A 13,166-nucleotide genomic window follows, 5' to 3' on the forward strand; every position below is an offset into this window, starting at 1 on the left:
TTGTGTGCATGATGGGACAGGAATCCCAGACATGTTTGATACTTTATACAGCAATTGGTTACGGAAGGCTGGGTTCTGCTTGCACCTGGGTGATACTTCTGGGCAACCATCGACAAACGATGAAATCGAATTCAAGGCATAAATAGAGAGCATGTACCAAAATCCATTGCCATATTTCAGAAATATGTCAGTCATTAGTCACTATTTAAAATTCAGAATCCAGTTTCTTGAAACAGATAAGGCTTCGTGCCCATCCGAGCTATTTTCATGTCTTGTATGATATCGCTCAAACCTAGAAAATTCAAGCTCTTACGAGATGGGCTCCGCTTTAACAGAACCTTTAATTCCTTTTATTATAAATCTTATGGTCTTTAGGAACAGAGCACCCTACTTTTCCCCGCCCACGTCAAGCAGGTCTTCTGGAACCCTAGTCCTGCCTGAGACAAGTTAAACGAGAAGTCGATATAAGTCATGAGTTTCCTAGGTTCTCACGAGACAATCTCGCAGGGAATAAGTATTTGGACACAACAGATATGTGGTGTCCTTTTGGATTATTTTCTACGGCTAATATCCCGGGCATATCCAAGCCTATATCAGCGATCTACAATGCCTTGCTGAACATTGCTAGAATCAATATGTCTCATTCAAGGTTAACTCTCTGAGGCCAGTAGGGCTAAGCATCGCTCAATGAGATCTCAACCTTTCACTTTGAAAAGCAAAGATATCACTGTGTTACCCGACGGTCAAAACTCTCAGAAACGTGGCAACGGTTGATGCATGGCTGAGCTGCCTAACTACTACCTCATGATCATGATTGATTCATACTTTTCTGTGCCGATTAAGCTGAAGGTGGCAGAGGAGATGAGTAGCTTGAGAACAGCTTTAGAATTGGCATATTTTAATGGTGCGGAGGCAGTGTTTCTCATCGTTTTTCTTTAGAACATAAATGTGAGTTTATTTACTTATTGTCTTTGGTGATCCGGCACTTTTTTTAATCATGTATGAAATCAATCCACTGCAAAATTTGATACAATATATACATTCTGATGTTAGATACATTTCATGGGATTCATCTAACATCATAAAATGTGTCAACTGACTCTGCAGATTGTGATGCACTGAGAAATCAGGAAGACAGGTGGACATTTTGTGGAATGAACATCGATCAAAGATCTGAACATAAGATGGACGTTCTCCAAATGTGGGGTCTTTTCATGAAAAAGGCACATCATTGCCTACGCGAGATTGCACATTTTGGAGGTAATCCTCCCATTGGCACAGTGGTACTATCAAAGTCGGCCTTCTCCAGCAAGGGCCATTTTGCCTCGGAACTCGTAGTATCACATATATCCTCATGGTGAACGAAGGACTTAGTTTGAGCTGTTTAAGTACAACCCTGTGTTTATGATAACGGGCATGTATTGCATCAACTGACATTATAGACCTGTTACACTTACCTAAAACCTTTACAAACTGTTTGAATAAACTCAATTTGAATCTTTGCAGAAAAAAAGTTTTTCACAATTCTAGAGAACATAAAGTGGAGTTTGAGCGTTCTATCTATAAATGTTGAAGTTATGGATTTACAAAGTAGATTTTGCAGTGCTACATATTACATTTGAATTCCCATCACATAATATAGCTTTATAGACCTGCAGCGAGGGACGTACCAGACGCTGTGGGCCCTGAAGACCGAGTTATTGGGCCGAGCGAAGTGAAGGCCTTTAAGGAGGTATGAGGCACCATAACGCCGGTATGGCCCGAGCCGCAGGTCTATAAAGCTATTAGAACACCCTGGTGCAATAGTTTTATAATATGCCTCTGGCAAACTGTGCCCTAGTGTTAATACTGTGCAACTTTACACTTGCACCGGTGCAAAGTTTCTGTGATCAGGCCCCTGCATGGCAGCATTTGCACATCGAGTTTGGTTCCTTTAATATCGGGTCTAATGACTTGCCTTGGATGGGCACTTATTGTCATAACTGTTTGCGAGGTACCTGCATTCAAAAACATAAAAACATGTCTGACAGGTTCAAGGCAACAGGAAGAAAAATGAATGTGAAGCTGTGTTGGAAGAAGAAACGTGGACATGCGTGAGTGAGAGCCGATCCGCGAGGATGCTGGTTTGCGTGAGAGCTGCTGCGCTAATCACAGGCGAAACTATCAGCAAAGATAAGCGCATTCAATTACTTTCCAGGCTTTATTCAATCTGCGGGCTATACGAACTGATAATCACGTCACTGAAAACACCACTAGGGTGTTCTAATGACACATATTACATGGCCTGCAACAGCAGCCCTGTAGTTATAGTTAAGTTGCTCAACCCATAAGAAGAGCACTTTTTGGACGGCTTATAACTTTGCCCCCCTGGACGAATCCCCACGAAACTTTCCAAAAAGAGTATATCGCCCTGTCAGATCAATTTTGCGAAGTTTGGTGAGGTGTCGTGCAGGGGGGCCAAAGTTATAGGGGGATCCCCAAATGTGTGGTTTTTTGCATAGATGCAGTGGAAACACATTTTAGCTCATGCCTACAGCCCAAACTGCTGGACGGATTTTCAACAAATTTGCAGCAGGAGTGGCGGCTTGGTCCCGAAAGCGTGCTTTTGTAAATTTGGTGTAAATCCGTCTAGTATATTTTTTTTAAACAATCAAAAAGTAGGTGAAAAAAATAGTGATATCTGGGTTCGGTCCGCTGACTCATTTCCCTGTTTGGTCTTCGGACGGGCCTCCGAATGGCCCAGAGGACAACGTGATGTCCACGGACATTGGGCGTGCCCGCTGATTGGTCAATTAAAAATGTGGCTATTGGATGTACGTACATTTTGACACTTTTGAAAAAATAAAACATGGGCGGATTTGCAGCAAACCTGAAAGCATGGTTTTGCAAATGTGTCAGTGTTTTATTTTTTGAAAAGTGTCATAATGTAGGCAGAAAGAATTGTGATATACCTTTGGTGACTGAGGTTTAGCCTGTGGCCATGGGCAGTGGCCATATTGTCTAGGCCATGAACCAGACAATCTGGCTACTGGCCATGACCACGAGGGACCAGCAATGAGGTTAAAGTGGGCATGGCCACCAGGCCACTACGTGGTAAAGGTTTTCGAAATTGGAATAGGTTTGAATGGGAAAAAGAAATCTGCTCATGGGTACAGGTTGAAGTGCTGGATGGGATTGCAGCAAATATGCACGAGGAGGTTCAGCACAAACTTCAAAGCATGGTTTTGCAAATATGTCCTCTGTTTTATTTTTGTCAAAAGTGTCAAATGTAAGTACACAACACAGTGATATAACATTGATGTCTGGGCAATGGGCCTTGCCGTCAGCAAGGAGAAATGTGCACTTAAATGTGCTTATTGGGGCATGAGGCAGGGCTGAAGCGGTAGGTTTGAATGGGAAAAAATATTCTGCTTTCGGTTACAGCCTGAAGTGGTGGACTAGATTACAACAAACCTGCGTGACGAGCATTAGCAAGGACCTGAAAGCATGTTTTTGGAAATATGTCTTGTGTTTTATCTTCCAAAAGTGTAAGACTGTAAGTAGAAAAACTAGTGATATACATTTGGTGTCTGGGTAGTGGGCCTGGCCCTCGGCAAATGCATATGTGTACTCTGATTTGCTTATTGGGGAATGCAGGATGGCCCATGGATTTGGAGACTGGCCATGGATGCAAGCCATGAGCACTGGCCATTGGTTACATTATTAGGGTATAGTGGGCACTGAGCTAGGATGCACGGTAGGTGCAGTGAATAATAGGGGTGGCTTGGGCTGGCTGTGGTCATAGTGGAGCCTTATGCTATAGGCAATTGAACAATGATTTCCATCCCCAGCGTGTGCTGCTGATAATGACATCCATAATTAGATGTTGCAAGAAATATGTTTTTTTAAAGGAGGTTTATAGTTCTTTCATATATATGAAAATAGGAATTATTAATACGTTATATACAGTGATGTAACACCATGAAACTTTTTCACTTATAAAAACCTATTAAATTGACAGGAAAAACGTTGTTAAAGGGATGTTATGGTTGAGATGCATCCCACCGTTGGGACTCCTCTCCTCCAGTAGTTAGCCAGTGGCATGCCACCTTGGCATCCGAAATACAGATGCAAACGATTTTTAGAAGAATGTTAAGTGGCAGTTGGTGTGTGTAAGCTTAATATGGTCATAGGCTTAGATGTACAGTTTTTGGAAGAGATTGGTGGATGGATGTGTGACTGTTTGAAAGCAGGCACTGATCGAGTGTTACAAATGTAAAATTAGAAAGGGTAGAAGGGTTGTCCTGTGCGATGGTTTGCACGTGCCATCCGGGTGTTTTAATGATCCATGGCCTGGAAAGCGGACTGTTGAGACTGTGGATAGCTGTAAAGGTTCACCAATTATGGTCCTTATTGTATGCTACAGAAAAGTATTTGGGACAGAAAATTGTTTCTGTCCTTTTATATTTTTCTCTAGTATACAATTATCCATTAGCAACCTGGGTGGAGGAGCCAGCCAATCAGATGGCTAGAAACGTGGGCTTGAGCCACAAGCCCACATTCCAAGCCGCCTGATGGTCGGCTCTTCCCGCCGCCATCTCCCCCCGCGCCACCACCCTCCATCCCATTTTTAATTTTTGTTTACCCCCCTGCCCCCACTTACCTTATTTCCGTCTGCCTTCCCTTTCTAGGGTGGCCATCTTTCATGTCCTGGGTGTTAGTCTTAGCAGTGCACGGTGGTGGCGCGAGTTATGGTTGCTTAGCTTACCATAAATGGCGAATTTCTGGGAGTTTTCCATTTTACTTGTAACCATAACGTCCCTTTAACAAAGTTTTTCATTGAATTGCATATTTTTCTATTAGTGCAACTTAACCATAAAGTCCATTTAACAAAGTTTTTTCAGTGAATTTCACAGGTTTTTATTAGTGCAACTTAACCATAGCGTCCCTTTAACAATGTTTTTTCAGTTATATATATATATGTATATTACAGGGCTGGTATTACTGAAACTGTAGTTAGGGTTAAGTTGCTCTCCGTATAGGAAGAGTATTTTTTCAACGGGCTATAACAAAATCTGCACGAAACTTTCCAAAAGAACATAGAACCAATTCAGAAGGTTTTGGGAAAGTTGACCATGTTTTCATTATAGTGGGAGTCAAGTACAGTCTGAACTACTGGACATGTTTTCACCGAATTTGTGCAAGGAGTGGCGGCCTTGTCCTGAAAGCGTGCTTCCACAGGTTTGGTGTAAATCCGTCCTGTTTCTTCTTAAAATTGGCAAAAAGTAGTTTACCAAAGGTGTGATATTCTTTTGGTGCCTGCAGCCTTGGTCAGTGGCCAGAATGTCGGGGGCATGGGTAAAGGCCATGCCGGGTCAATCTGGACACTGGCCCTTGCCACCAGGGACCAGCTATGGGCTGTCTATTGTGGTTTGCTTGCCAGGGCCTGCAACATGGCTGTAGTCCATGCCGCAGGGATTGAGGCCCCTGGCCCTAGGTGCAAGCCATGGACACTGGCCCACTGTCCCATTATGGGGGTATAGTAGCTATTGGGCCAGGTCGCCAGGTCCAGTGGCTATTGTGATTGGTTGGGCGGGCCTTGAGCATGTCTGAATCTGATTCCCTAGGCAATTCAGCCATAATTTGTATCCCCAGCATGCGATGCTCAAAGTGACATGCATCAATGTACATTGTCAAAAATATGTTTGTTAAAGTAACATTATAGTTTTCTTATACGTTAAAAGTGGAATGTTTATTAACTTACAGTTCTGGAAAATCATGAAGTCACAGTTATTAAAAACTGTAAAGATTCAGCGGAAAAACATTGTTAAAGGGAATTTATGGTGAAGTTGCACTGCCCAGTGGATACTGATGGTTGCTTGGCGGGATCTGCAACATGGCTGAAGCTCATGCCCTAGGGATTGAGGCCACTGGCCATGGTCACAAGTCATGGACAGTGTCCCACAGTCCCATTATGGGGCTATAGTGGCCATTGGGCCAGGCTGCAGGCCAGGTCCAGTGGCTATTGTGTATGGCCTGTGAGGCTTGGGGCATGGCCGATCCTCATGCCCGAGGCAATTCAGCCATAACTTGCACCCCGAGCATGTGTTGTTTGTTAAAAGGTTGTGATAGTTCTTTCATATATATTAAGAGTTGTTACAGGTAAGGTCGGCCCCCATAACTGCAAACAAGATAATGTCCTGACCAACGTGCTCCCCAGTCTATATTAAAGTGAGTGACAACCATGGGTATGTTAGCAATCCACACTGTTAGTGGTAGCATTTGTGCATATTTTTACTGGTATACATGTTATTATTGAATGTGTACTTTGTCTTCCCATTGTCCCTCTCCCTTTCTGGTTTCTTTCTTTCGATTATGTTGCACTTTATAATTGATGATGTCTTGTAACTGTGTCGATTGCTAATATTTGTGTTTTATGTCATCAAAATACATGTTTTATCATTATGACATAAAAACCTTGAAAAAGACCTGCATGGGTTGAAACACGTGTTGGCCGTGATGTCTCTCATGATGTACATGAAAATGTTTCCCATACTTCAGGTGCTAAGGGCCTGTCCCAGGCTAAGAGGACCAAAGTAGACTATCAAAACAAAAAAGACCCACTGCCGTATAATTCAAAGAAAATTATAACTAGCATCTGTGCACAGAGTTCAATTTCAATTCAAAAGAATCATGTTTACTAACATCACAGTGTTTGTCATAACATGAAAATTAATTAACATAGTGATATGTATTTCTCAAGCAGCCATTGTAGGCTGTAACGTAGATTTTACCCAAAACTGCAGAATTACATGCATCAAAAATACATTCTTCACATAAACGTTTTTAATACAAATACATACATTCCTTCTAAAAGTGTCCTCAAAATTTGAAATGTAAAGAATGTTCTTTGTCTATCGACAAATAGCTCTCAATAAGTGTTATTCACGTCCAAACTTTCACTCCAAATGCGCTGGGCAGAAAGTTTGGCGTATCTATCCTTTGTGGCATCGGGCCGCACCACACCTGTGTCCAAACCAGCCCTGCCTACCCAATGACCAATCATCCTTTCCAAACCAGCGCTGCCTACCCAATGACCAATCATCCTTTCCAAACCAGCGCTGCCTACCCAATGACCAATCATCCTTTCCAAACCAGCGCTGCCTACCCAATGACCAATCATCCTTTCCAAACCAGCGCTGCCTACCCAATGACCAATCATCCTTTCCAAACCAGCGCTGCCTACCCAATGACCAATCATCCTTTCCAAACCAGCGCTGCCTACCCAATGACCAATCATCCTTTCCAAACCAGCCCTGCCTACCCAATGACCAATCATCCTTTCCAAACCAGCGCTGCCTACCCAATGACCAATCATCCTTTCCAAACCAGCGCTGCCTACCCAATGACCAATCATCCTTTCCAAACCAGCGCTGCCTACTCAATGACCAATCATCCTTTCCAAACCAGCGCTGCCTACCCAATGACCAATCATCCTTTCCAAACCAGCGCTGCCTACCCAATGACCAATCATCCTTTCCAAACCAGCGCTGCCTACTCAATGACCAATCATCCTTTGTTTGCTATACTTTGAGTCAATTCTTTAGGGTGGAGTTCCTCGAGGCTGCAGGTGCTCAGTTTATGTGTAGGCACCCATAACTATCCAGAGTTTGGCCTTTCTGCGTGGATCGACTGTGGGTAAGGGAGACAATCCAGTCCCTTTGTCATTTCACTGATGGCCTGGTCTTCTCTGAAATTGACTCTCTATCCCTACTCTGATCCAACACATTGGATTTGCACTCATCTCCTAAGAGCTGTGGTCATTGCAGGCGCCAGTAAACGTTTTTTTTTCTTCTCCTTTTTGCAGCCAGAGCAACCGTGAGTCAGGTGACCTGTAAGAGCTGCCTGAACAACAGCATCGCCTGCTCTTCACCGACCCTTCCCACAATTCACTGCGCCGGGGTGCAGGATCTGTGCATGAGCATGACAACTATCACCATTACTCGTACGTACCACTGGGGGAATGATGCAAGATAGTTCAAGTGCAACAGTGTACGTGTGCAAGGAGGCAAGTGGTGCAAGAGTGCAACCACGAAAAGACATAATGGTGTAAGAGTGTAACTGCGAATGTGTGTAAAGGCTGAAAAGTGCAAGGGAGCTGAGGCCAAGTGCCCAGGGAAGCAAGTGTGCAACAGTCAGAAAACGCAAGATTGCAGTCCTGCAAACGGTGTGCTCTGCTCACAGAGTAGGCCTAGTGGCAAGATGGGGTGACATGCGAGAAAGGCTCTTGGGGCCCCTCTGTCACAAAACACGGACTTTAATGTAATCAAGATCGTGGAGCTGTATTCACGGAGCTACGAAGGACGTTGCTCGATGCTAGAATAGCAGGAGCACGGAAGTTCAGAGATGAGATGCAGTAGCCGAGTGATATGTGGGTCCTGGTGGTTAAATAGTAGTGGACACTGCAGGTCAAATTGGGGGTGCCTTAGCAGAGATGAGGTTGGGAGGGTTAATGGGATTAATTTTGCATTTGTATTTAATGAATTTTATATAGCGCTTTTCAGAGAACATATTTGTATTTATTGAATTTCATAGAGCGCTTTACAGAGAACAATATGCAATACATAAGTAAGCAATGTAAGTCAATGTTTAGAATCAGTAAATAGCAAAGAACAATTTGCAGGAACAATTTACAAAGAACAGGCAATAGTACATAAATTAGGCATTGTGGATTGATATTCTGAATCAGCTGTTAACTGTCAGACAGGTGTCTGAAGTAGGTGCGTTTTTAAAGAAGACAGATGACTGAAAAAGGTGCGTTTTTAAAGAAGAGCGGAAGGAGGAATAGGATGTAATGGAGCGGAGAGAGAGGGAGAAGGTTCCAGTGAAGAGGAGCAAGAAGTGGGAAGGATCGAAAACGGGATTGTGCACAAGGCGGACACGGTACAGTAAGTCGGAAGTGATCTGCAGAGCGGAGAGGACGAGAGGGAGAATAGAAGGAGAGGAGAGATGCAAGATAGGTGGGGGCGAGACCGTAGAAGGTTTGAAGACGAGACAAAGGAAGTTGTACTTGAGTTGAGAGTGAAAGGAGAGCCATTCCAGTGAGGTAATTCCACATAAGCAGCAATGTTGGGGTGCATTAGCTCCGTGTGGGTGCCAGCTAGTTCACACTGCATGTCAGGTTTGATGTGCATTGTCACTGTTCCGTGTGGGTCCTAGTACTGGTACAGCAGGGATAATGCAAGTTACAAATGATGTACTGACATAAGTATGCACATGTGTTGCAGTGCTGGAATAGCAGGGATTCTACAGTCCCTACTTGAAGTGCATTGACAGAGATCTGTGTGGGGTCTCAGTAGTGGTACAGAGGTGGGTGCTACTGGTCAGCATTGAGTTGCTTTAGAGTAGTGTATGGTCCTAATATGGAATTGCAGTGTGTGCATGTGAGGAATTTGACCATCTGCACGACGGGTGTGCGTTCATCTGGGTTTCCTGACATTTTAAAAGAAATTGAATGAGGGTAGATGAACCTCTGGAAAATGTGTGGGGCTAATCCACAGACATTTTCCTATGCTCACTGCACGACCCATAGACCCATGTACTCTGGGTGGACACAGCCTGCAGGTGCCGTCCCCTCTGCCATATTTAGTTGGAATATGACTGCCAAGAGTACATCAAGGCATCTCAGAAGGGGGAGGGCAAATCCTTCCTCCTACCATGGCTAGCCGAATTAACCGACAAAGGCTCTATGGATCCGCTATGTCCTTTTGTTAGCTCTGCTGGTAGCAGCTTCGCCTACTAATCAGAGTTAATTCAAACAGGCCCAGGTGGGGCCTGGCTGCAGGACTACCAAAGGAGACAGGAAACCCCAACAATCTTTGATATGCTCTGTGTTAACCTGAAGCCAGCTCCCACCCCTCAGTAAACTGTCATGTCTGGGAGAGCTGTCTACAGTTGTCATCCCGGCAGGGGGGCCCCATTCAGAAGGCATGAGTATGTGGTTTGGCGGCAACTGAATATCTGGTCTGGCTGCAGCTTCAAGGGAGACCTGCCGCTTTAATCGGGAACCACAGAGAGCTCCATTAGCTAAAGAGATTGTTTGATCTACAACAGACAGAAAGATGGGTGGGGCTTAATATTACATGTTTTCACCCCTTTACCTTTTCTGTTGCAAAACACTCTGGTTATGACCTCATGCATACAGGAGATTGTTGGTGGGGGCCCAGGATTGGTCCATTAAGGTAGGCTTAGCCTACACCATTCACTGTGGCCCATTTGGCTTTAAAAGAGGTTCAAGAGGTTTATAAATAAAATAACATAGCATAACATAACAAGCCCCTCTTTTGGGCAGATCATCTGAATACTTCGCAAGGAGTAACAAGAAGAACTCAGCATTGGACCCTGGCTGAAGGTACAGTCTGCCTTACATCATCCGCCAGTGAAGGAAGGGCAGGATTTCCAAGAGGGAAGCAAGATCCCTCCCCTAAACATCTCCCAGGGAACAGAGGAAGATACTGAATCCAGAGGACCCTCCAGCATCTTCAAAACCACTACCCTGCCAGCACACAGCGTGCCCTGCTAGGCTCTGCAGCAAGCTTCCTAGGTAGGAAGTACCAGAGAGCCTCTGAACCGAACCAAGGACAAGGAGTTGTCTGCAAGCTTTGGGCCGTCCACCTTAAAGGACGGCACAAGCCCAGTGAACGCTAGGAGGAGTGCATCAACAAACATCCACCGACGTCCCCCCTTAAAGGACATTTTTGAGCAAGTCGACTCCCTCAAGCTGCCACTGACTGCACCGCTGACTGTTGTTATGCCGCAGTCACTAACTCTGTCTGAGATGCCTCGTCCAGTGCTTCAGACTCACCGACCAGCACTGAGACAATGTTTCCTGACCCTGAGCCACCGTGTAGGCCAACCTGCAGCTGTCTGTTCAGCCTTGCTTGCCAAACTGCCTGCCGCCTGATACCCGCAGCTGTCTCCCGTCTTGAACTCTGTCATAAAAGTTGCATAGCGTCCTGAAACCAACTCTACTAAATCTAGCACCAAGAAAATCTACAAGCACAAGGTACATTGTGGTTCTGTCCCCCTGGTCCTTCTCCGATGGCCCCTAGTGACATTTTACAACCCATTGCTCACTTTGTGTTGAAAACAAGTATCATTGAACCATTGTGATTAATTACTTTACCAACTACCCTCCTGTCAGTATCCATAGTGCATCCCTCTTCCTTCTTGAAACTGTCTGTCCTCTGCATTCCTTTACAGGGTGGGTTGTATTTTGTAGTGTGCTAGACCTGTCTGTTGTGCTAATAATAAATAAAGTAGATACTTTTATACAACCTTGACTGGACAGTCCCTTTCATCATTGGGTAATGATTGTATTTTCGCTGTGTTGCAAATAACCAACGATCCACTATATATATATCCGGAGATAAGCCTGCCGTTCCGTCCATGTTACCAAAATTGGACAAGGAGGTTTATTATTGACTTGTGTTTCCAATCTGTTCGGATCTCTTCTGGTGCACTAGAGGTGTGGGCTGATTGATGGTTTGGAAACTGATATTCATCCCTGGACTACTGGTACCCTGGAAGTTGGTTTGTCACATTGGTGGCAGGTGGTCAGATCTAGTTGGAGCCTTGCGCACAGCTTAGTCACCCAATGATAAAACTACTGTTGCAGGCAACATTTAGACACTTCTAGGGATTTGTAATAATCATGGATCTTGACATAGAGACTGTAAAACGCATGACCAAGTATGTCCTGTGCGTCCTATGTCAAGAGAGCAGACTTCCCCACAGCAATAAGGTTAATAAACCTAAGTTGCTGACCAGCCTCCAAGCTTGGGTAGAAGCAAGGGGGTTGGGAGAAGAAACCAGGGGACGGGTTAGGCCCTGTGTAACCAAATGAAGAAGACCTTCCAGGAGGGGTAGTGGAAAATGACGAAGAAGACTGCATAAGCAGTGTTTCACACTAACCATCCCGCCGGGGGGCAAGCGTGGTTTCTCAACAGTCTAGAGTGTCAGTGAGGTCAGGGGCCAGCAGTGGGTACGTACAGGCCAGTATATCGATGGAAATATAGTCCATAGGCACCCCTCTGCAAGAACGAACACGGCTCATTGACCTGTTCTTTCGGAAGGTACCCACTCGAGAGTCCGCATCCACGCTCTAGCTCACTGTACCTTTCACAGATGGGAAATATCCATTTGCATATCAGTCTTTGTCCCGCCCACATGGACAGTCCAGCACCGAAATTCTATGGCAATTCCCTTCTGAACAAGAGTACCAACAGCAACCCCATATACGTGTTTCAGCCTTGTTGGGCCTCATCAATGAGGTGGAGCTGTGCCTCTCTATGCACAGTGAGCAAGGGGTCCACATCTGGATGACACTAGGAAACTTAGGGTGACTAAACCTAAGTCCCTTAAACAATCAAAATATAGTCCATAGGCACCCCTCTGCGTTAACGAACACGGCCCATTGACCTGTTCTTCGGGAAGGTAACCACCCGAGAGTCCGCAGCAACACTTTAGCTCACTGTACCTTTCACAGATGGGAAATATTCATTTGCATATCAGACTTTGTCCCGCCCACATGGGCAGTCCAGCACCTAAATGGTATGGCAATTTCCTTCTAAACAAGAGTACCAACAGCAACCCATACACGTGTTTCAGCCTTTTTTTTCAGTATATTGATGGGCCTGATTGTAACGTCAGTGGGTTTGATGGAAAGAGTAGGGGCCCCTTAGCGATAGTACAATTCAGTTGGTGAGGTGAAACAACCCAGCGCCGTGTGGCGGTAAAAGACTCCATCCCTGTTCCATGTCTGTTGGGTAATGATCTTCCTGATCCCAAGATAGTCACAGCGGCTACGAGATCGAGGGCCCAAGAAGCCGCCACATTGAAGACTCTCAGAGCTTTAGGGCGAGGAGTGCTTCCAGAGGACTTGTTGGAGGGACCAGCATGGCGGATAGCCCCTAGTCCACTTCCACAGACTGCTTAGTCACCTACTCCTGCGGGAGAGGGGCCAGTAGCCACTGAGGACCCTACTTTGGTGGCAGCACTGACTTCAGAGTTGCCTGGCACAGCGCAGGAACCTGGCATGGAGGACCAGGTGATCTCAGATCTGAAGGGCCAGCGCCCAAGCTGGATGAGCTTGCACCAGCTGGGGGCCCAGATCAGACTGACTTCTT

General features: G+C 45.2%; 1 protein-coding gene across 3 annotated transcripts in view; it reads left to right on the top strand.

The window, feature by feature from the left end:
• Nucleotides 1-13,166, top strand: part of LOC138529961 (urokinase plasminogen activator surface receptor-like) — a 133,452-nt gene that overhangs the window by 82,832 nt on the left and 37,454 nt on the right. For all 3 annotated transcript variants that reach the window (XM_069640873.1, XM_069640874.1, XM_069640872.1), the window contains one exon: nucleotides 7,847-7,984. In XM_069640873.1, the coding sequence (XP_069496974.1) occupies nucleotides 7,847-7,984 (138 nt within the window). The remainder of the gene's footprint in view (nucleotides 1-7,846; nucleotides 7,985-13,166) is intronic.

This window comes from Ambystoma mexicanum, chromosome 1q (assembly GCF_040938575.1).
Source record: "Ambystoma mexicanum isolate Mex_15411 chromosome 1q, UKY_AmexF1_1, whole genome shotgun sequence".
In the NCBI taxonomy this organism is placed as follows: domain Eukaryota; kingdom Metazoa; phylum Chordata; class Amphibia; order Caudata; family Ambystomatidae; genus Ambystoma; species Ambystoma mexicanum.